This window comes from Corythoichthys intestinalis, chromosome 18 (genome assembly GCF_030265065.1).
Source record: "Corythoichthys intestinalis isolate RoL2023-P3 chromosome 18, ASM3026506v1, whole genome shotgun sequence".
Taxonomy (NCBI): domain Eukaryota; kingdom Metazoa; phylum Chordata; class Actinopteri; order Syngnathiformes; family Syngnathidae; genus Corythoichthys; species Corythoichthys intestinalis.
Genome location: NC_080412.1, coordinates 15145383 through 15166600, shown reverse-complemented (window position 1 = coordinate 15166600; position 21218 = coordinate 15145383). Strand labels below are relative to the sequence as shown.

The following is a 21218-nucleotide window of genomic DNA, read 5'->3' as shown; positions in this document are numbered from 1 at the left end:
CCCAGTCAGTATACTGTAAATAGTGAGCGACCCGAGCAGGGAATATAATAACTGAGGAGAAAGTGCATGTTTGGGTTTGTTCTGGGTTTGATCAGTTTTTAGATGTGAGCATGAGATAGACGCTGAAAGGGAAAAACAACGTGAAGAAATCGGCCGCGCTCAAGAGCTCTTCAGACTGAAGTGAAGAGAAGTCGACCACAAATATGTCCGACTGTGGCCGGTGGGCTCCTGACCGAGTGTTCTCCTCCCTTGCCATGTGGCCGCAGTGGGCGAGGAAGCTTTTTTTTTTTCATTTCAATTCTTTCCCCTGTCACATTGAAAGGAAATGTACTGCAGATGTTTGAGCCATAGCGTAGAACTTCCTGCACGGTTGGACTACAAAGCATGTTGAGGTGGATTCCCACACGCAAAAACAAGAAGAACAAAGGATTCATTGTTGATTGGATGTTTAATGTGTCACATTTTTTTTAGTACGTCTCCAGTACTTTCCAGTGATAGATAATAGTCATTTACTTAACTCATTGGCTGCCATTGACGGTTATACAGTGGTATGAAAAAGTATCTGAACCTTTTAGAATTTCTCACATTTCTGCATGAAATCACCATCAAATGTGATCTGATCTTTGTCAAAATCACACGGATTAAAAAATATTGTCTGCTTTGACTAAAACCACACAAATATTTTTTTCATATTTTAATGAAGATAGTATGTAAACAATGACAGAAGGGGGAAAAATAAGTAACTGAACACTCTGCCTAAGGAGACTTAAAGAGCAATTGAAACAAAATTTTCCCAAACATTTTAAGTCATGTGTGTGCCTAATCACTGATGAGTGGTTTAAAGCTGCTTTGCCCACTATAAAACAAACACCTGGTAAGAAATGTCCTGAAGAGAAGCATTGTCTTATGTTCGTCATGGCTCGGTCAGAAATGCTGTTTGAAGACCTGCGTTCAAAGATTGTTGATTTGTATCAAGCTGGGAAAGGATACAAAACCATCTCTAAAAGCCTGGATGTTCATCAGTCGTCAGTCAGAGAAGTTGTCTACAAATGGAGAGTTTGGCATTGTTGCTTCTCTCCCAACAAGTGGTTGTCCACTAAAGATGACGCCAAGAGTTCAGCGCAGAATACTCTGAAAGGTAAAAAAAGAACCCTAGAGTGTCTGCCATAAACTTACAGAAATCACTGGCACAGTCCAATATGTATAAATGTAAAACTATACCCAAGAATGGCGTTCATGGGAGGACTCCGCAGAGGAAGCCACTGCTGCCTAAAAAAAACCATCGTTGCTCATTTAATGTTCGCAAAAAGGCACTTGGACACTGCACAAAGGTTTTGGCAAAATATTTTGTGGACTGATTAAACCAAAGTTGAATTGTTTGGGAGTAGCACACAACGTCTTGTGTGGAGGAAAAATGGAACAGCTCACAAACATCAACACCTCATCCCCACCGTGAAGCACAGTGGAGGGAGCATCATGATTTGGAGCTGTATCATCAGGGCCATCACAACTTGCAATCATTAATGGAAGAATGAATTCAAAAGTTTATAAGGATGTTTTGCAGAAAAACCTGAGGCCGTCTGTCAGACAGTTGAAGCTAAAAAGAGGATGGATGCTGCAACAAGATAATGATTCAAAACACAGAAGTAAATCAACTTCAGAATGGTTCCAGAAGAACAAAATACTCGTTCTGGAGTGAAGAAGTCAAAGTCCAGACTTGAACCTCATTGAGATGCTCTGGCATGATATAAAGACAGTGATTCATGCCACACATCCCGGGAATCTGACTGAACTACAGTAGTTTTGTACAGAAGAATGGACTAGTCGTGATCGATGTGCTAGACTGATCTGCAGCTACAGGAAGCGTCTGGCTGAAGTTACTGCTGCCAAAGGGGGGCCACAAAATATTACCTGTAATGGTCCGCATACTTATTTTTCCCCCTTCTGTCATTGTTTGCATACTATCCTCATTAAGATATGAAAACCTATAAATGTTTGGGTGGTTTTAGTTAAAGCAGACACTGGTTTTTCATCTATGTAATTTTGACAAAGATCTGATCACATTTGATGGGGATTTTATGCAGAAATGTGAGAAATTCAAAAAGTTTCAGATACTTTTTCATACCACTGGAGACGTCCAATCCATTTGAACTGGGAGGGTTGGCAGCGAATGAACATTACTCACTACTAGTGACAAATTAATTTCATCGTCAATGGCACTCAAAGAGTTAACCACTCAGGAATAGTGTCGGGGGACAAACACAGTCCTGCAATGGCACTTTATGTAACTGTCTATTTAAATTTGGCCATGGATATTGCAGCAGGTTGCTGTTTAAGCTGTATTCAGTCAGGTGGCTCTATGGGGGGCCGTTAGGGACATAATTCAGGATTACCTTTCACACACACTTATCAAACGTTCTCACACACTCTATTGAAACATTTTCTGCGCACGTATAGATGTGAGATTCTCGCACGCATACATGTGATATTCACGCACACATACATACGAGACGCGTGCACTAATACATGTGAAATATTTTTTGCGCACGCATATATATGAAATCCTTGCACGCTTACATGTGAGACCCGCGCGCGCATATATATGAAATCCTTTCACGCTTACATGTGAGACCTGCGCGCGCATGTATATGAAATCCTTTCACGCTTACATGTGAGACCAGCGCGCGCGCATATATATGAAATCCTTTCACGCTTACATGTGAGACCAGCGCGCGCGCATATATATGAAATCCTTTCACGCTTACATGTGAGACCAGCGCGCGCGCATATATATGAAATCCTTTCACGCTTACATGTGAGACCAGCGCGCGCGCATATATATGAAATCCTTTCACGCTTACATGTGAGACCAGCGCGCGCGCATATATATGAAATCCTTTCACGCTTACATGTGAGACCAGCGCGCGCGCGCATATATATGAAATCCTTTCACGCTTACATGTGAGACCAGCGCGCGCGCATATATATGAAATCCTTTCACGCTTACATGTGAGACCAGCGCGCGCGCATATATATGAAATCCTTTCACGCTTACATGTGAGACACTTACGCGCATACATGTGGAATACTTTCTGCGCACGCACACATGTGAAACAATATTTTGGGTGCCATGTTTGTACTACATGTCGAATCCATTTTGACTAGGAGTGGATGGAAAGGAAGATCGGATGTCTAACACTGTCATTACCAGCCGTGAAGTTAAAGCTGGCAGTATTTTTATGCTCCTAAATGTTTCCCATTCAGGAACAGCTCTAACTGTCAACACGTTGCAAAAATGAAACCTGGGTGGCTCAGGGTGCGTCATTGAGATTCGGCGTCTGTTGTTGTACGGCTGGCGCTGCATTAACTTACCATCACTTCCAGCGAATGTCGACGGAACGCGGGTCCAGAGCATAGCTGCAATCAGCACGAAGTACCGCAAAATATTTGCATAAATATATAGAAATAATGTATATATATACACATACATATATACACACATACACTATACAGGGTGATGAAAAAAAAGAATGGGCCAAAACCATTGCGGTAAATTGGGGGGGCAATAACTACATTGACACAAGTATTGTATATTTTTGTTTTTATTTCATGCTTTACAAGTGCTCAATGTGACCACCAGCAGCATCACGGACAATCAAGCTGATATGACTAAATTTGTTAACTTACTTGATAAAGAGACTTTCTTATCAAATTAACAATTTAATTAATCATTTCAGTCTATGTCAATGATTTTGAAAGGAATAAATGTGTGATTTTGGCACATTGTTTTTGAATCACCCTGCACATACACACATACATCATATGTACAAACATAAATTATATATACAAACATTCCTTATATATAATTATATTATGTACATATAATATGTGGTCAATAAACCTTACTGCGACATTTTATTCTTATACTTTAACACTGTCTTGCATCTGTGAATAAACACAATTTGCACTTCAGTCTACAAGGCATATATATTTGGCAATTGGAAACAAGGTGGGATGGTTTTTTTTATTTCAAAACAGTTCCAATGGACTTCTTCAAATCTGAAATTTTACCTTTTTCATCAGTCATATGCAAACTGATATTGACAATCAAACCACACTCGGTATAGTAGCTTAAGATCCATTTTTATATACATATTCAGTAACTTAAGTACTGTGGAGGGGGGGGACAAGTTAGTCCCTCACATGCCGTTTTACTGAATTCTCATCCCACATGCAAAACAAACATTATTTCTTTTACACATTTTAAACAACGAACCAACCACAACAATATTGCACTCAAACCAGTGTGGATAAAATAATGATTTGTTGTAGTGTGGGACATTTCCAACACCGTATATCCTGGTCTGCTCGCGTTGTCGTAGCGGAACTGTTGCCCCGATGCGAGGCTAGCTGCAAAGGCTACCCCAAGATGCATCGGCGTGCCCGGGCATCAGTCTCGGGGTTCCCGCGCAGCGTGCGAAAACTCTACCACCGAGCCACCAATACTTGCAATGGAAGACGGGCAGCACGCTGAAATGATTAATCACAGGGTACACAAAGAGACAGACGACCATTGGCACCCACATTCATACCGTCACTGAGTGGCAATTTATCCTGTGCTTCTCTTTGTCGATATCAGCAGGTAACCTGGACTCGTCCGGATACTGGCCTCCATTTAAATGTGCCAAAAGCCGGAGGAACAGTTGACGCCCACTTCAATTGTGTCATAAGCTACAATGTAGCTTATTGGTCAAACTAACGTCTTTTCCTCCACGACCTTAGAAAATAAAAGCAGGCAAATTAGGTTAAAGAGGAAAAAAGGTGATTATACAAAAATAAACAGGTCCATGACCCATATTTATATTATATATGTATTTATACTTTTAAGAATATTGCCAAACTTGACTGATCCTTCATACAAGTAAATACACTGCCAATGGGAAAACCCATTGGCAGTGTATCAAATACTTGTTCTCCCCACTGTATATATCCCTTCTGTCGCACTAACGTATTATTTGGAAAAGGCCCAATAATGAATCGTAATATGCAGCCCTTTTACACTGTCTACTAAAATACCGTGTACACTCATAACTGAGAACCTCACACAACTACACAAGTCTTTTTTTTTTTTCCGAAAGTAATGCTAAAAATAATAGAATTTTCCAAAAATTACATTTCGGTATAAAAAATGATAGAGAAATACACACTATTATTTCTAGATTCATTTAACAGTTTTATCCAGGAAAAAAATGATTGGAAAGATTTGGTGTTATACATTGCTGCACACTTTTTAAAAGATAATACATTTCCTATGAATATTCAGAAACATTTTCAAAAAGGTAAGGCCACTTAGAACCCCAGAGGTATTGATATGTTGGTGAAAAAAACAAAAACTTGTAAAGACATAACATGATTTTTTTTTTTTTTTTTTAAGGGTTGGAAAGGATATTTTTAACGTTTAATTTTTTAAAACCAAAGACAGAGACTTGTCACAGATAGCTTTGTTACAATGTAATAAAAAAAAAAAAGCAAGTCTGGTAGTTTTCAGATAAATTGCTATCGTTATTAATGCATGTGATAGAATATTTTATCCAAGCAATAATTTGCTCATCCCACTAGTAATTTCTTTTGCTTATGTGAACAAGAATTTTGTTTTGATGTTACTAAGTATGGAATAGTAATATACACAGGTTCAACTCAAGGAGCAAGGGCAGCTAGTAAGAAAATACAACAACAACATTTATTCAAAGTACTACAGAACTCACAAAATCATATAATCCCCAAAATATACACAAACTATCTAAATAAAAAATATTGAATTTGAACAGTCCCTTCAAAGTCTTTTGCTGCTGTGCCTCAATGTCTGTTGTACTATTCAGTGTATGTGTGTACTATCGGGATAGTGTGACTGTATATTGTGTGAAGAATTTTGTAGTGAAGGTGACCTTATCTGCTTTGGGTGATGCTCCAACAGTTGGCTGAAGTTGAAAAAAATTGGTCCTCAATCCCTCATTGAATCAGGCCGAATCCTCCTTGACATCAATTCTGTCTGTCAGATGTAGATCCAGCAATTAAAAACAAACAATCTGCATATCAAGAACTTAATTTTCAACCAACCATAGAATGTACAGCATGGCAAGTATAACCTACAATACTGGTCAAAATTGGTCGTTTCCCACATTTAACTATTTGTTCATGAATTGTACAGTGACTGATACTAGCCCACCTATCGATAATACTTTCCAAAAATGCATCAACATACAACATTAACTTATTTGTATTTGAAAAAAATAACATCTTACTATATTTCCAATTTCCTCCAATTGTTTTTTAGACAAAGAAAAGACACAATATCTTGTAACTCAACTCTACAGGAAAACGTGTCTATGACATATCCTCTTGCATAGTAGCATAAAGCATAGCAACTCACCAGACACTTGTATCACACAGAACTCAGATGTAATTCGCTGATTAGAGCAGTCTGGAACTCGTCTGCAACAAAATCAACCTTTTATGGTTTCGCGTACATGAAATTGAAATATGTTTTTTCGAAACCATTACCAGTTTTTCTTTGGTTTGAAAGAGGTCGCGCTAGCGTTAGCGTTTTCTCCATTAGCGTTCATAGCATCTTCATTTCCCAAAATGCAACGCTCATATACCTGGTTTTAGTGCAATGCAAGATCATATAATGCCATCTAGTGGACGTTTTAACTAACAGCAGTCATCAAAAATACAGTTTTAAATAAAAACCATAAACTATACCTTTATCAGTGTTCCACTTCATTATAGAATGTAGGCTAGTACTGAATGTGTGTGAATATGTAGTTCGATTTCATCCCTGCTGACCCTTATATCGATTATAATTTGATGTTGATGAGGCCGCACAATACTTTGGACTTCCTTACAATCTCAGCCAAGTAACATCTTGAAACATATTTATTCAGACAGGCTTTCTTCCTCATAATTCCATTATTCTTTTTAATTTAACATTGTTGTGGGTTTTATCTGTATGTGTGTATTTTAACTTATTTTTTACCTTTTACCTTGTACGGCAATCTTGAGTGTCCTGAAAGACACCTAAAAATAAAATGTAATATTATTGTTGTTGTTTTTTAATGCCACATTTAAAACACACAATATAATTTATTCAATAATGCTAAAAAAATCTTAAACTTTATTTAGATCTATCTTTATCAAGCTTAAAATATATGTGCTAATGAAAATATCTTGCTTTCTTGATTATTCAACCATTCAATTTATTATAATTCAATGGCATGCATCAATGTGGATACTTATAATTACCCCCATACTTATAATTACCGAGACTTATGTCTGATAGCTTTTTAAGTCATACGTATCTGTACAGATGTTTTCACATGCATTTATACGAACGTTTGACCAAGGAATGTGAGATATTTTTCAGTCTTATGTGTGAGAGGTTATTCACTTGTGTGTATAAGAGGCTCTCAGTAATGAGACTGCACAGAATCTCACTTGTGTGTAGAAGAGCATCTCACAAATGACAGTGCACGGCATTTCAGTAGATAGTATACGAGGCATTTTATAGTAGGAAGCTGTACTGGTCCTTTTCAAAATAAAAGTATTTACGGCGGAAGCGATATATTTTTACTTGTATAAAGCATCATTCAAGCTTGGCAACATTCTTAATAGAATAAATACATATATATCATCTAAATATGTGTCGTGGACCTTTTTTTGGTGTGTAAAATCACCCTTTTCCTATTTAACATAATGTGCCTGCTTTTATTTTGTAAAATCGTGAGGGGGTGACGTTAGTTTGACCAATAAGCTACATTGTAGCTTCTGACGCAATTGACGTGGGCGTCGACTGTTCCTCCGGTGTTTGGCCCATTGAAATGGAGGCCTCGGGACGCTATTGTGGACGAATCCAGGTTTCTTATCGATTTCGACCAAGGAAGCGCGGGATGAATTGTCACTCAATGACGGTATGAATACGATGTGGGTGCCAATGCTCGTCTGTTTCTTTGTGTTCCCTTTGATTATTCATTTCAGCGTGCCGCCCGTCTTCCATTGCAAGTATTGGTGGCTCGGTGGTATAGTTCTCGCACGCCGCGCGGGCACTCCGAGACAGATGCCCGGGCACGCCGATGTATCGTGGGGTAGCCTTTGCAGCTAGCCTAGCATCGTGGAACCAGTTCTTCAACGACAACGCGAGCAGACCTGGATATACGGTGTTGGAAATGTCCCACACAACAACAAATAATTTTTATTATATTTATTTATACCACACTGGTTTGAGCGCAGTATTGTTTTGGTTGGTTTGTTGTTTAAAATGTGTAAAAGAAATAATGTTTGTTTCGCTTCTGAGATGAGAATTCAGTAAACAACATGTGAGCTACTAACTTGCCCCATCCCCAGTACTTAAGTTAATGAGTATGTATATAAAAATGTATCTTTAACTTTAACTACTACACCGAGTATGGTTTGATAGTCAATATCAGTTTGCATATGATTGATGAAAAAGGTAAAATTTCAAATTTGAAGAAGTCCATTGGAACTGTATTTTGAAATATTAAAAAAAATAAAAGTGTTGCACCCCCCACCTCGTTTCCAATTGCCAAATAAATATGCCTTGGAGGCTGAAGTGCAAATTGTGTGTTTATTCACAGATGCAAGACAGTATTACAGTTTATGAATAAAATGTCGCAGTATAGTTTATTGACCGCATATTATGTGTACATAATTTTATATAGTGAATATGTATATAATATGTTTATATATATATATATGATGTATGTGCAGGGTGATTAAAAATCAATGTGCCAAAATCATCACGCATTTATTCATTTCAAAATTATTGAAATAGACTGAAATTATTACATTTTTAATTAAATAAAGTACTTACTTTTTTTTTTTTTTTTTTTTTACTTTAACAAGTAAGTAATCTTAACGAATTAAGTCATATCGGCTTGATTGTCTGTGATGCTGCTGGTGGTCACATTGAGCACTTGTAAAGCATGAAATAAAAACAAAAATATACAATAGTTGTGTCAATGTAGTTATTGCCCCCCCAATTTACCACAATGGTTTTGGCCCATTCTTTTTTTCATCACCCTGTATAGTGTATGTGTGTATATATGTATGTGTATATATATACATTATTTCTATATATTTATGCAAATATTTTGCGGTACTTCGTGCTGATTGCAGCTATGCTCTGGACCCACGTTCCGTCGACATTCGCTGGAAGTGATGGTAAGTTAATGCAGCGCCAGCCGTACAACAACAGACGCCGAATCTCAATGACGCACCCTGAGCCACCTAGGTTTCATTTTTGCAACGTGTTGACAGTTAGAGCTGTTTCTGAATGGGAAACATTTAGGAGCATAAAAATACTGCCAGCTTTAACTTCACGGCTGGTAATGACAGTGTTAGACATCCGATCTTCCTTTCCATCCACTCCCAGTCAAAATGGATTCGACATGTAGTACAAACATGGCACCCAAAATATTGTTTCACATGTGTGCGTGCGCAAAAAGTATTCCACATGTATGCGCGTAAGTGTCTCACATGTATAAGCGCAAAGATTTCACATTCATGCGCGTGAGTGTCTCACATGTAAGCGTGAAAGGATTTCATATATATGCGCGCGCGCTTGTCTCACATGTAAGCGTGAAAGGATTTCATATATATGCGCGCGCGCTGGTCTCACATGTAAGCGTGCAAGGATTTCATATATATGCGCGCGCGCTGGTCTCACATGTAAGCGTGAAAGGATTTCATATATATGCGCGCGCGCTGGTCTCACATGTAAGCGTGAAAGGATTTCATATATATGCGCGCGCGCTGGTCTCACATGTAAGCGTGAAAGGATTTCATATATATGCGCGCGCGCTGGTCTCACATGTAAGCGTGAAAGGATTTCATATATATGCGCGCGCGCTGGTCTCACATGTAAGCGTGAAAGGATTTCATATATATGCGCGCGCGCTGGTCTCACATGTAAGCGTGAAAGGATTTCATATATATGCGCGCGCGCTGGTCTCACATGTAAGCGTGAAAGGATTTCATATATATGCGCGCGCGCTGGTCTCACATGTAAGCGTGAAAGGATTTCATATATATGCGCGCGCGCTGGTCTCACATGTAAGCGTGAAAGGATTTCATATATATGCGCGCGCGCTGGTCTCACATGTAAGCGTGAAAGGATTTCATATATATGCGCGCGCGCTGGTCTCACATGTAAGCGTGAAAGGATTTCATATACATGCACGCGCAGGTCTCACATGTAAGCGTGAAAGGATTTCATATATATGCGCGCGCGGGTCTCACATGTAAGCGTGCAAGGATTTCATACATATGCGTGCGCAAAAAATATTTCACATGTATTCGTGCACGCGTCTCGTATGTATGTGTGCGTGAATATCACATGTATGCGTGCGAGAATCTCACATCTATACGTGCGCAGAAAATGTTTCAATAGAGTGTGTGAGAACGTTTGATAAGTGTGTGTGAAAGGTAATCCTGAATTATGTCCCTAACGGCCCCCCATATGGCTCCGTCACATTCCTGCGATGGTTCTTGCTTTGCATCATACTGACGTGCACAACATTCCCATTGACAACTTATCACTGGGTTATATTTGTGGTGAAGGTGTTAAAATACACTCAAAATTTTCTTAGTTTTTAACATCCAAATAAAATTTTACAACAGGAAGAAATGGCGTTAGAAGGAGCAAAGTACTGGAAAAAAAAAGCAGTTCAATTCCTCTGTCGTTATTTGACCTTTTTTTTTTTTTTTTTTTTTTTTGGAGTAGCAAGCATTGCCATGGCAACTGTGCTCGGTGCCGCCAGCTTAGGCGAGGGTTCTTCTTTGTATTATCTCATCATCAGACACATTTTACAATTCATCCTTTTGAGACCAGTTTTTCCAGTAGTCAATGTCTGAGGAAATGATGAGACAATTTAAGAGGGAGCAGCATGTAAAGTGAAAGACAAAAGGAAAGGACAATGTTTGCTTTTTGAAAGGATAGTTTAAACATCATAGTTGGGCTGGGCAAGTGGTGGAACAAATGTGAACAGAGCCCAGGTGTGATGAGCATAAATGGGACTCTCTGAGTGGATTGACCGACAGAGAGGGGGTGCTAGTGACGATCGTCCAGTGTGTGCGGTGTTTGTACGGGGTGCAAGTGGAAATTTTCTTGTGGGCCCCTCCAGACATCCGGCAAAGTTGAATACTTAAAACACTGTGTTACACCTCTGCACATCATCTTATCTTTCTTTTTGACCCTCCACTTGCCCAACAACGCCCACTTTAGTTAGAGTAACACGATGTTTTCAGTTTTGGTCGATTTTAGCGATGCCAGTGGACAAAAGCGGGAGTGTTTTGCCTTAAGGAAGAGTGCGTTTCCCATAAGGACCAGCGCACACCCGCAGTGTCGTAAAATCATCAATCAATCAAAAATCAATCTCCCGGTCGCCTGAAGATGGATTAAACAACATTTCTGTTTCCAGCAGCTGAGTGAAGGATGGATAGTAATAAGGTAATGAATCCCCTTGTGGATAAACAAGAGCATATGAAGGTTAGCAACCTCTGACTAAGTGCGGCCAACCCCCCCAGCCCAGCTGACGAGTTCGGTTGTGGGTGGGGGGGTGTCATGCCAGTGATCGATCGCCAGGCCAGTTTTTATTCTGGTAGCCTCCCTTTTTTGTCCTCCTCAGACAAAACTTTTTGTCTCTTGTGGCTCTGCCATCTTTGCAGAATTCACGCGAAAGCGTACCTGCCACCCTCCTTAAAGTGCCGGTGAAAGCAATAACGACCCCCTCAAGATATATGAGAGGTGCCATTCAAATAGTTGTCAGTCGACATATCACAAATTTTATGAAAATATTTTTTATAAAAGATTGATTAGTTACCTCGTGTTGCTTTAAATGACTTACAATTAAAAAAATTTTTTAAAAATCCTTTTCCCTACTTTTTTAGGGGTACAGAACATAGAAATGGGAAAATACACAAAACGTTAAACCCTTTATATAAGGCACTCATTCAACTCACTGGCTGTGTCAGCATACAGTTTGTGGACAGTTTGTGGGGGGTAAAATAGAATATAATAATGACCAAAATTAGTCACTTGCCCTATAAATAGTTTTAAAAATGTTGACTGTTGAACAAAAGTAATGACAATAAAGTGAAAAACATTTGTCTTAAATATCTTTTTCCCTCCCACTATTTGTGCTGTCAGCTCTGAAATACAAAGTAATCACTTCAAGAAGAAACCAACTTTCTCGATTACCGTAATTTCCCGAATATAAGGCGCACCCGTGTATAATGCGCACCCCAAATTTACTTGTAAAGTCTAGGGGAAATTAATGTACCCGTTTATAACGCGCACCCTAATTTTAGCACCAATAAATAGAAGAATACAAGAAAACAGAGCTCGTGTACAGATACAGAAATGTCATTTTACTGACTGGTGAAAAACAGCACAAGCATGGTTGCCTGGTACACCAGACTCACCGCTGTTCCAGCTATTGAGTCTGGCCACCATTCAGCGGATACAATTTCCAGGGCGGAGCAAGCCACAGCAAACAGACAGCGGTGTGGACCAATCAGCGACAGGCAGACGTGACGTTAGTAAAACGATGAGGGACTTGCGCGCAGAAGTAAACATACGAGGAGAGCGGAGTTTATTCAACATGGCTAGCACAAGACAGACTGTTGTCAATGACTCGTGTCGATGTGTTTTTGGTAATTTAAAACTGATTTTACCATGGATTGGAACGTATTCTCGGCTCTCCTATTCACCATCTGTGTTGTTGTGGAGACGACTTCCGACGCGCAAGAGTGACGTTGCTCGTTAAGAACACGTCACGCAAATAAACTAATCTGATTTGTCGATTGATTTTGTACCTGCTCGAGAGGCCGTTAATGGGCTGGTTCCCAGACTTTTCTCTCAGTGTTTGAAAAATACAGGGAGAACAGTCTGGCCGTGCCAGGCAACAAGCATGACACATTGGTAGTTCAAAACATTACCATAAACTGACAATATATACGGTAATTATATGATTTGACAACTTCCCCAACTTACCAGAATCTAGGAGAAAACAAAACAGGCTTTTAAAGGCTGCTGTATAACTTGCCTGTTTCATCATGATGAATAAATGTTTCTTCCATGGATTGATACGGTAAAATAAAAGTGGGGACTGAAGTCGGAAAATGGAAAAAGCGCTTCGCTGTGGACTGTAACAAGAGGAACTATTGTTATTTGGGTTTGAGTTTCCCGAGGGACAGATATAGTTGACGGACACAGGAACTCTGTGTTGTGTTACGTTTGTTTTGGTCTGAGTTGCCGAGTTGCAATAAACTTTGACTCAAATGAGTTCAAGAAACTAAATTCTGTGCTAGAGATGCACGATAATATCGGTCACCGATAATTATCGGCCGATAATGGCAATTATGACGTCACACAGATAATCCAGATAAAACGAAATTCAACCGATAATGCAATCCGATAATTATATACTTGATTTAGCCTCCAAATGTGCGCAATCAACAGTTTTGTCCAATTCTGCTAGTTTTAAGGAGGTGTTTTTGCAGTGTAGTAATGTGATATATGTTAGGAATGGCTTACTTTTAAATGCATTTTTGTGCAACTTGGGTGTTTACTCCTTAAGTAATTGTTGCCAAAAGCTTGCTATTACACAATGTCATTGCCATTGTTTAGTTGTTGGAATTTACTACTTGTTCACATTTGATGTGGAAAAACAATAGCACTAAATTACATTTTTGCACAGTAACATTTATCTTTGTATAATTTAAAATTTTACATACATATTTGAATAGAATTATCGGCGTGACATTATCGGTTATCGGGTGGAAGGGGCAGGTAATTATCGGTTATCGATATCGGTTGAAAAATGTATTATTGTGCATCACTATTCTGTGCTTTATGAAGCGTGAAAAAAGCAGAATTTAACACAGACGAAATCATTCGACCAATCAGTGTGGTATTACCCAAACAAGTATTACCGAAAAAAAAAAGGTGACGTCATGTACCGTAATGGTTCGCAACGGATCGCTGCATACGTTTTCTTCAAGACAACATGGCCGTGTCAATAAAAAAAATCTGTCTTTAGATATATATATATATGTATATATATATATATATATATATAGTATATATATTTTTGTCTCCATCCATGTACCCATGTATAATGCGCACCCATGATTTTACAAGTTGATTTTGGGAAAAAAAGTACGTGTTATATTCGGGAAATTACGGTAATAATCTAATAAATGGTAGCTAGATTTCTTCTTTTTGGCAAAAACACAACACAAAAAAACTCAAATTTCTTTTTTTTTTTTTTCAGTCATTCGCAATAAAACCTCAAATTAATTCATGACACTGATTTATCGGCCAGACCTGCCTAAATGATAGTTGTGATGGTATTGCACAAACACAGAGTGACTTGCTCTCTGTTTAATCCGTTACAGATTATCACAGTTCATTACGTAGCCTGGTGCACTTGAATCTCCTGCAAAAACCGCACTCCACCACTCAGGTTTATGCATGTTTAGCAGGTGGATTGCTAAATGTTTTTTCTTTTTAAATTAATACGGAATAGTGCCCCTTTCCCTTTTTCATCCCATCCAGCTCTGTCATCTAACAAAAAAACAGTTCTACCTGTATTATTGATCAGGTAGGTGTGTGTAGATCTGTGGCGCAGACAAATGTAGACTGCGTCCAAGAGAGATGCAGCACCATCTGGCATAGGAATCCCCCCACGCAAGAGGCTGTTTGTATGCCCTAGTGAGTTTGCATATTTCTTTTGGCCTAATTACTGGAGAGTACAGATAAATTTGGGAGGATGTTCTGATAAACAGCTCTGTGATTAGATGTTATGTTCCAAATACACTGTCATGTTTACCATTTATTGATAACAGCATGGGGTTGTCAGCTTGTTCGCCAAGTATCTATTTTCTTTCTTTTGGGCAAAAGTCCGTACTAATATATCAAAGCTTTGTAAAAGGAATGTAAAGCATATGGAGTTTGATCTTATCCCTAATTCTTTTTGTCTGGAGAGGGTTATTTTTGGAAAATATAAACTATGCTGCATGACATTTTTGTGTGCTTCCACTTTAGCGTGAATGTGTCAAAAGGACGCTGTTGCTTCAGTTTGATTGGTTGACAAAACAATGAGAATATTTTTCGAGACTTAAAGTGAAGAATTTGAGCACCCTGCTATTTTGCAAGTTCTCTCACTTACAAATCATGGAGGAGTCTGAAATTTTCATCATAGGTGGATGTCCACTGTGAGAGAGATAATCTAAAAAGAAAAATCCAGAAATCACAATGCTAGATTTATTTGTGTGATACAGCTGCAAATAAGTATTTGAGCACCTGTTTATCAGCTACAATTCTGACCCTAAAAGACTTGTTAGTCCACCTCTTAAAAGTCTACCTACATTCCATGTATTATCTTGAATCAACGATGTACTTGTTTGAGGTCGATAGCAGCATAAAGACACCTGCCCACCCCATACAATCAGTAAGACTCAAACTTCTAACATGGTCAAGACCAAAGAGTTGTCCAAAGACAGCAGAGACAAAATTGTTCACCTCCACAAGGCTGGAAATGGCTACGGAGCAATTGCCAAGCAGCTTGGTGAAAAAATGTCCACTGTTGGAGCAGTCCAGTGTTGTTTTTGGCAGCCTTTTTAATGTTATTCTTATTCTAAGTCTTTTGGACGATAATACTTACTAGTCTTAGTCATATTTTAGTCATCTCAAAATGTGTTTGTCTTCGTCTACTTTTTGTTGACGAAAACGCAAGACTAATTTCGTCTAGCTTAGTCGACGTTCACTAAAAATGCTTACCTCTGTAAAATTTGAAAATTTTACTCCATAAATAAATAAATAAAGGTTTCCCAATATTTTGAATGACTATTGACAGACAAGCACATATTGTAGCTTCTACAAGGGCAACTTGGTGATTATTCACACTCAGCAGGAAAACACAATACCGTATTTTTCGGACTACAAGTCGCACCTGAGTATAAGTCGCACAAGCCATAAAATGCCCAACAAAGAGAAAAAAATCATATATAAGTCGCACCGGAGTATAAGTCGCATTTTTTGGGGGAAATTTACTTGATAATATCCAACACATAGAACAGATATGTCATCTTGAAAGGCAATTTAATATAAAAATACAATACAGAACAACATGCTGAATAAATGTACAGTGTACAGTGCATGAACAACGAAATGCGAATATACTGTCCTCACCAGGACGCTACCGCTCGGTCCTGGCTATATACAGCAAACTCCAAAAAGACAATGCTGGACGTCCGCATAATTTGCTGAATCAATTTGGTCCTCGATAGCAAACAGGTTCGCATCAACGTAAATAAATGATAATTAGGTACTAGTACAGCAATAACGTAACAGGTTAGCATGCGTTCGCTAGCATTAGCACACCGTTCAAACAACCACACAACTGGCTCTAAGTGTCCGATCGCGGGTGGAAAACATACAACAACAACAGAAAAGATGATACACGCAAGCGTTGCCTCTGTAGAGATATTTTAAAAGCATAAACAATGAACGTAGGTTCGCAGCCGTCTTTCTCTCTCGCTAACTCGCCCACTCACTATCTCAGAGCTACGTAGCTGTCCGTCTTCTTCTGGCGTGCGAGCGCTCTTCTTCATGTAAGCAAGTGCGAGTGCGCTCCCAAGTGGGCGTGAAAGCGCCACAAACTAAATGCATCCATTTCAATATAAAAAAGTCAATAATACAATTGAACATACATTGCCAAAGGCAGAACGCGAACGTGGCCATAGCTGTTAAGAGTTATTCAGATAACTATAGCATCTTAACAAGTTTACAATACCATCAGTCCAAAACACCAAAATAACATGTGAAATTATATCATAATGTGTTAATAATTTCACACATAAGTCGCTCCTGAGTATAAGTCGCACCCCCAACCAAAATATGAAAAAAAAAAACGCGACTTATAGTCCGAAAAATACGGTACATAATTTTCATTTAATTATACCCACCTGGACGCCACGAACTACATGTAAAAAAAGTTGTCCGTAGAGTTTAAGACGTTAGCATTAGCAAAATGCTAATGCAAACACTATGCTAATGCTACGAGTTACATTTAGTGTGTGATGATCACTCAGCTCAACTCAACTACTGCACATTTTTGTCTCGTTCTCGTCTCGTCACATGAAAACTGACGTTCGTCTCGTTATGATTTAGTCTCCCAAAACACGTCTTTAGCTCATTATTGTCTCGTCATCGCCATGAAAAAAATGTTCGTTAAGGAAGTATTTTTTTTATCGTCATCGTTGACGAAAACAACAATGGATCAGTCATTAGAAAATGGAAGAAGCTAAACATGACGGTCAATCTCAATCGGAGTGGAGTCCAATTTAAGACTTGTGGTCTCAGTGATCCTAAGAAAGGTGAGGAATCAACCTAGAACTACACGACAGGAGTTGGTCAATGACCTGAAAAGAGCTGGGACCACCGCTTCCAAGGTTACTGTTGGTAATACACTAAGACGTCATGGTTTGAAATCATACATGGCATGGAAGTTTCCCTACGTCAAGGCTTGTCTTAAGTTTGCCTATGACCATTTATATGAGACAGAGGAGTAATGGGAGCAAGTTTTGTGATCAGATGAGAGTAAAATAGAACTTTTTGGTCATAAGTCCACTAACCGTGTCTGGAGGAAGAAGAATGATGAGTACTATCTCAAGAACACCAACCCTACTGTGAGGTATAGATGGTAGCATCATGCTTTGGGGGTGTTTTTCTGCACATGGGACAGGATGAGTGCACTGTATTAAAGATAGGATGATTGGGGTGTTCAAATATTTATTTGCAGCTGCATCACACAAATAAATCGTTAAAAAAAATCATACGTTGTGATTTCTGGATTTTTCTTTTTAGATTATCTCTCTCAGGGTGGACATGCACCTACGATGAAAATTTCAGACCCCTCCATGATTTCTAAGTGGGAAAACTTGCAGAATAGCAGGGTATTTCAAATACTTATTTTCTTCACTGTACTTACATACTGGGAACAGTTACTCTGCACTTGCCCGACTTGCCCGATGTTTGGAAAGTTTGACACGCAACAGAATTTAATAGAAAATTGGTGATACGTTTAGCTTCACTTAACTCATTGGCTGCCTTTAACGGCGCGAGATGTGCAATCTATTTGAAGTGGAAGGGTTGGCAGCGAATGAACGTTCGTTCATTCGCTGCCAACCCTACTACTTCAAATGAATTGGACGCCTATTAATAATAAACTCAATGAAATTCACCGCAGAAGAACACACTACATGCGTGCTGCTGTAGAGAATTCAGTGCAGAACTGTTGGAGATCCGGTTATTCAAGGTCATACAGGGAAAGATGACAGGCTGCCAGCTTTATAAAAATGTTAGTCATTCCTCAGTTTCATTTTCAAGCAATTATATTGCAATACACAACCACACTACCAGACTCCCATTTTATATACTGTGTTTACGGACTCAGTTGATTACAGCTTTTAAAATTCTTACATTTATGTAGTATTATAATTAGAAAATGTATCGCCCAGACCTAATTATAATATACAGTAGGTATTCTTTTCTCCCCCTTTTTGCACACTGACACTCGGGAAACACCCTAATGTCATGTCAGGAGTTGTTCATGTCAATGTGGCATGAGAGCAATGCATGCTATGGGAATTTTCTTCATTTCTGCTTGGGTTACAGAAGGAAGCTCAAGATGCCTTCAAAGACCTTGCGGGTTCTCACACTTCAGGAACTTTACGAGTCAATGCTTCTTTTCATCAGCGGGGCTGATACGAGCCGTGGGCTATATTTAACCTCACGCAGACGCCTGCTGCGCGTGCTTATTGTGTGTAATGGCATTAAACACCAAATTGGCCAATTATAACGGGCCACTGCTAATGATGTTTGTGTCAATTAGGGGAGCACTTAATTACTGAAGTGCAATTTCTTCTCAAAGATTAATTCAGTCATCAGTGCTGTAAAATACCAATTTTTTTTTTTTTTTTTTTTTTTTAGTTTTTTTTATGACCAGTCTTGTAACGTTTCTTTCCTGTTCACAGGTGTGGCGCAAGATATTCAGAAGCAATTCGCCGTGTCAGACAGCATCGTTGCCTTGCTGCAAACAGGTATGTGTGTTTCAACATACCTGTCAACCTAACCCTAAAGCCTAACCCTAACCCTAACCCTAGTGACATTACAAATTGATGACTAATCTTACGTTTTATATAACATGCAATATGAAACAAAAATAAAACTCAATTTTTAAAATAATATGAATTTATTGGTAATCACATATAACCTAGTGCAATCAAAGAACAATCGATATCTTCAGCTACATCGTTACTAAAAAAAAAATTAACAGTGACTTTTGTTATAATTGTACAGTATGTAGCACTTTTGGCAGTTTTTATCATGTCTTTTGATGGATGCACTTCATGGCACTTCAGCTCGCAATTCACTTTGACTTGAAAGTAGTTTGTTAGTGTGTCCAATTATAAATTAAAAAGGTCAATTGATAAAATGAATTTACCAATGCAATCTTTGAGTCAGGGAACAATTTCTTTTGCTAATTTTGAGGAGTGATCAGCAACCGTTGCAGGTAAATTGTGATCGGCAACAAATCGGCGGAATAAAATCTAAATCTTATGGGAAATTCCTGCTCGACATACAACCATTTCAACTTACGAACAAGGTCCTGGAATGAATTAACTTTGTATGTATCGGTTAAACTGTACTTATATAACAAATCCCAAGCATCTTAGTTTGTAGATATCTAGTGGTCATGAAGCATAACTGCTGTGCTAAGTTATGACCAGCCCTTGTACAAAGGAAGAAGGTGTCTGCATTGACTTTGAAAGCAACATGCATATTGGCCCTAAACTGATAATGAAAAAACGATGTTGATTTTGTCCCATAAAGCTATAATTGGCCGATAGAATTGGGTAGCGGATACGAACTCTACTAAAAACTATCAAGCTTACACTGTAGTTTAATTCATTGGCTGCCATTGATGGTGTAAGACGTACAATCCACTTTGACTGGGAACGGCGCCCATTACAGTCAAAGTGGTTTGGGCGTCTAGTGCTTCAATGGCAACCAATGAGATCAATGAGTGCCCTGTAAGGGTTTAAAAAAAAATCATAATTGGTCCAGCAAAGGCTTAATGGGATGGTTTGGAGCAGTGTTGCCTCTCTTAAGAAGACATGTGTTCGCCTCGGTTTAGGGCAGGGTTTCCTCCAATCCCAACCCGAATGAATCCACCTTTAGGAAGGAGATACCTTGCAAAGCTCTCTTATTGGAGGACAGGAGTCAGTCTTGTCTTAGTGTGGCCTGAGAGTCATTTCAGCACCATCAGTTGGGTACACAAAGCCCCATTGAGGCCAAGCAGGCCAGCATGCGTATTTGTAAGAGAATACAGCCCAGTGTTTTCCCCCTTGCTTGATGTTCCTGGGCTAACCACGGGTGACCTGAATGGTGTCTTAAAGACAAAAATATCCTCCAGGAAAAAACACTTTGGCCATGTCTGTTATTTTTTCCAGTGAAAAAGCCATTTCATCGCTGCCAAATCTAATTTTCACCCTATTCCATTATAGCGTCCAGATTTTGCTCCGTTTTTATTGCACTGTCACTTGACAACTTTTGACACTTCTCGAATCCAATTGAGTGGAAGTGTGAAAATCTGAAAAACACATGCTCACTGCTTCACCGGCACATTTTGTACCAGAAGATTTGGGGGAAACCTTGACATAAAACAGGAAGCGTGAGCAGGTTTCGACTCTTAATTCTGTTTGGATTGGACCGTAATCGGGGTTACTGACACATGCACACTTGTGCACACTTACTCACACACACTTGACATTCTTCATGAGTGAAGGGATGCCTGATTTGCCCTCTACTGCGGCCTGCATTTCCATGTCGCGCTAAAAGTAGTAGACCTGCGTACATTGCTTGGCCTGTCTTAGCCTGTCATGGCTCAGACTCGGCTTGGCCCCTGATCCCCAGGTGACCTTTTCTCACAACAGACTGAGGAATGCTGGATGCCCGGGCTGTGATCTGTGGGAGTGGGCGAGCGTAGTCCGACAGCCTAGGTGTGAAGGAGAGGTTAAGGGGTGATGTAATAAGTGCGGTTGGATGGCTGATTCCCATTGCGCGTGTGTGTATG

The 21218-nt window shown here is 39.2% G+C and overlaps 1 protein-coding gene and 1 long non-coding RNA gene across 3 annotated transcripts in view; one reads left to right on the top strand and one right to left on the bottom strand.

Annotated features, from left to right (window-relative positions):
* The window catches only part of spns2 (SPNS lysolipid transporter 2, sphingosine-1-phosphate), a 133947-nt gene that overhangs the window by 22215 nt on the left and 90514 nt on the right, over positions 1-21218 (top strand). The window contains exon 2 of the mRNA XM_057820658.1: positions 19117-19182. Within this exon, the coding sequence (XP_057676641.1) occupies positions 19117-19182 (66 nt within the window). The remainder of the gene's footprint in view (positions 1-19116; positions 19183-21218) is intronic.
* LOC130906379 (uncharacterized) lies at positions 3547-8710 on the bottom strand. 2 transcript variants are annotated; one of them, XR_009061319.1, is made up of 5 exons: positions 6562-8710; positions 6431-6492; positions 5946-6049; positions 4593-4777; positions 3547-4530 (listed from the first exon to the last, which is right to left on the bottom strand). It is a non-coding gene; the product is annotated as an uncharacterized LOC130906379 (long non-coding RNA). The 2 variants fall into 2 exon arrangements; XR_009061318.1 differs by having other exon boundaries at positions 3547-4777.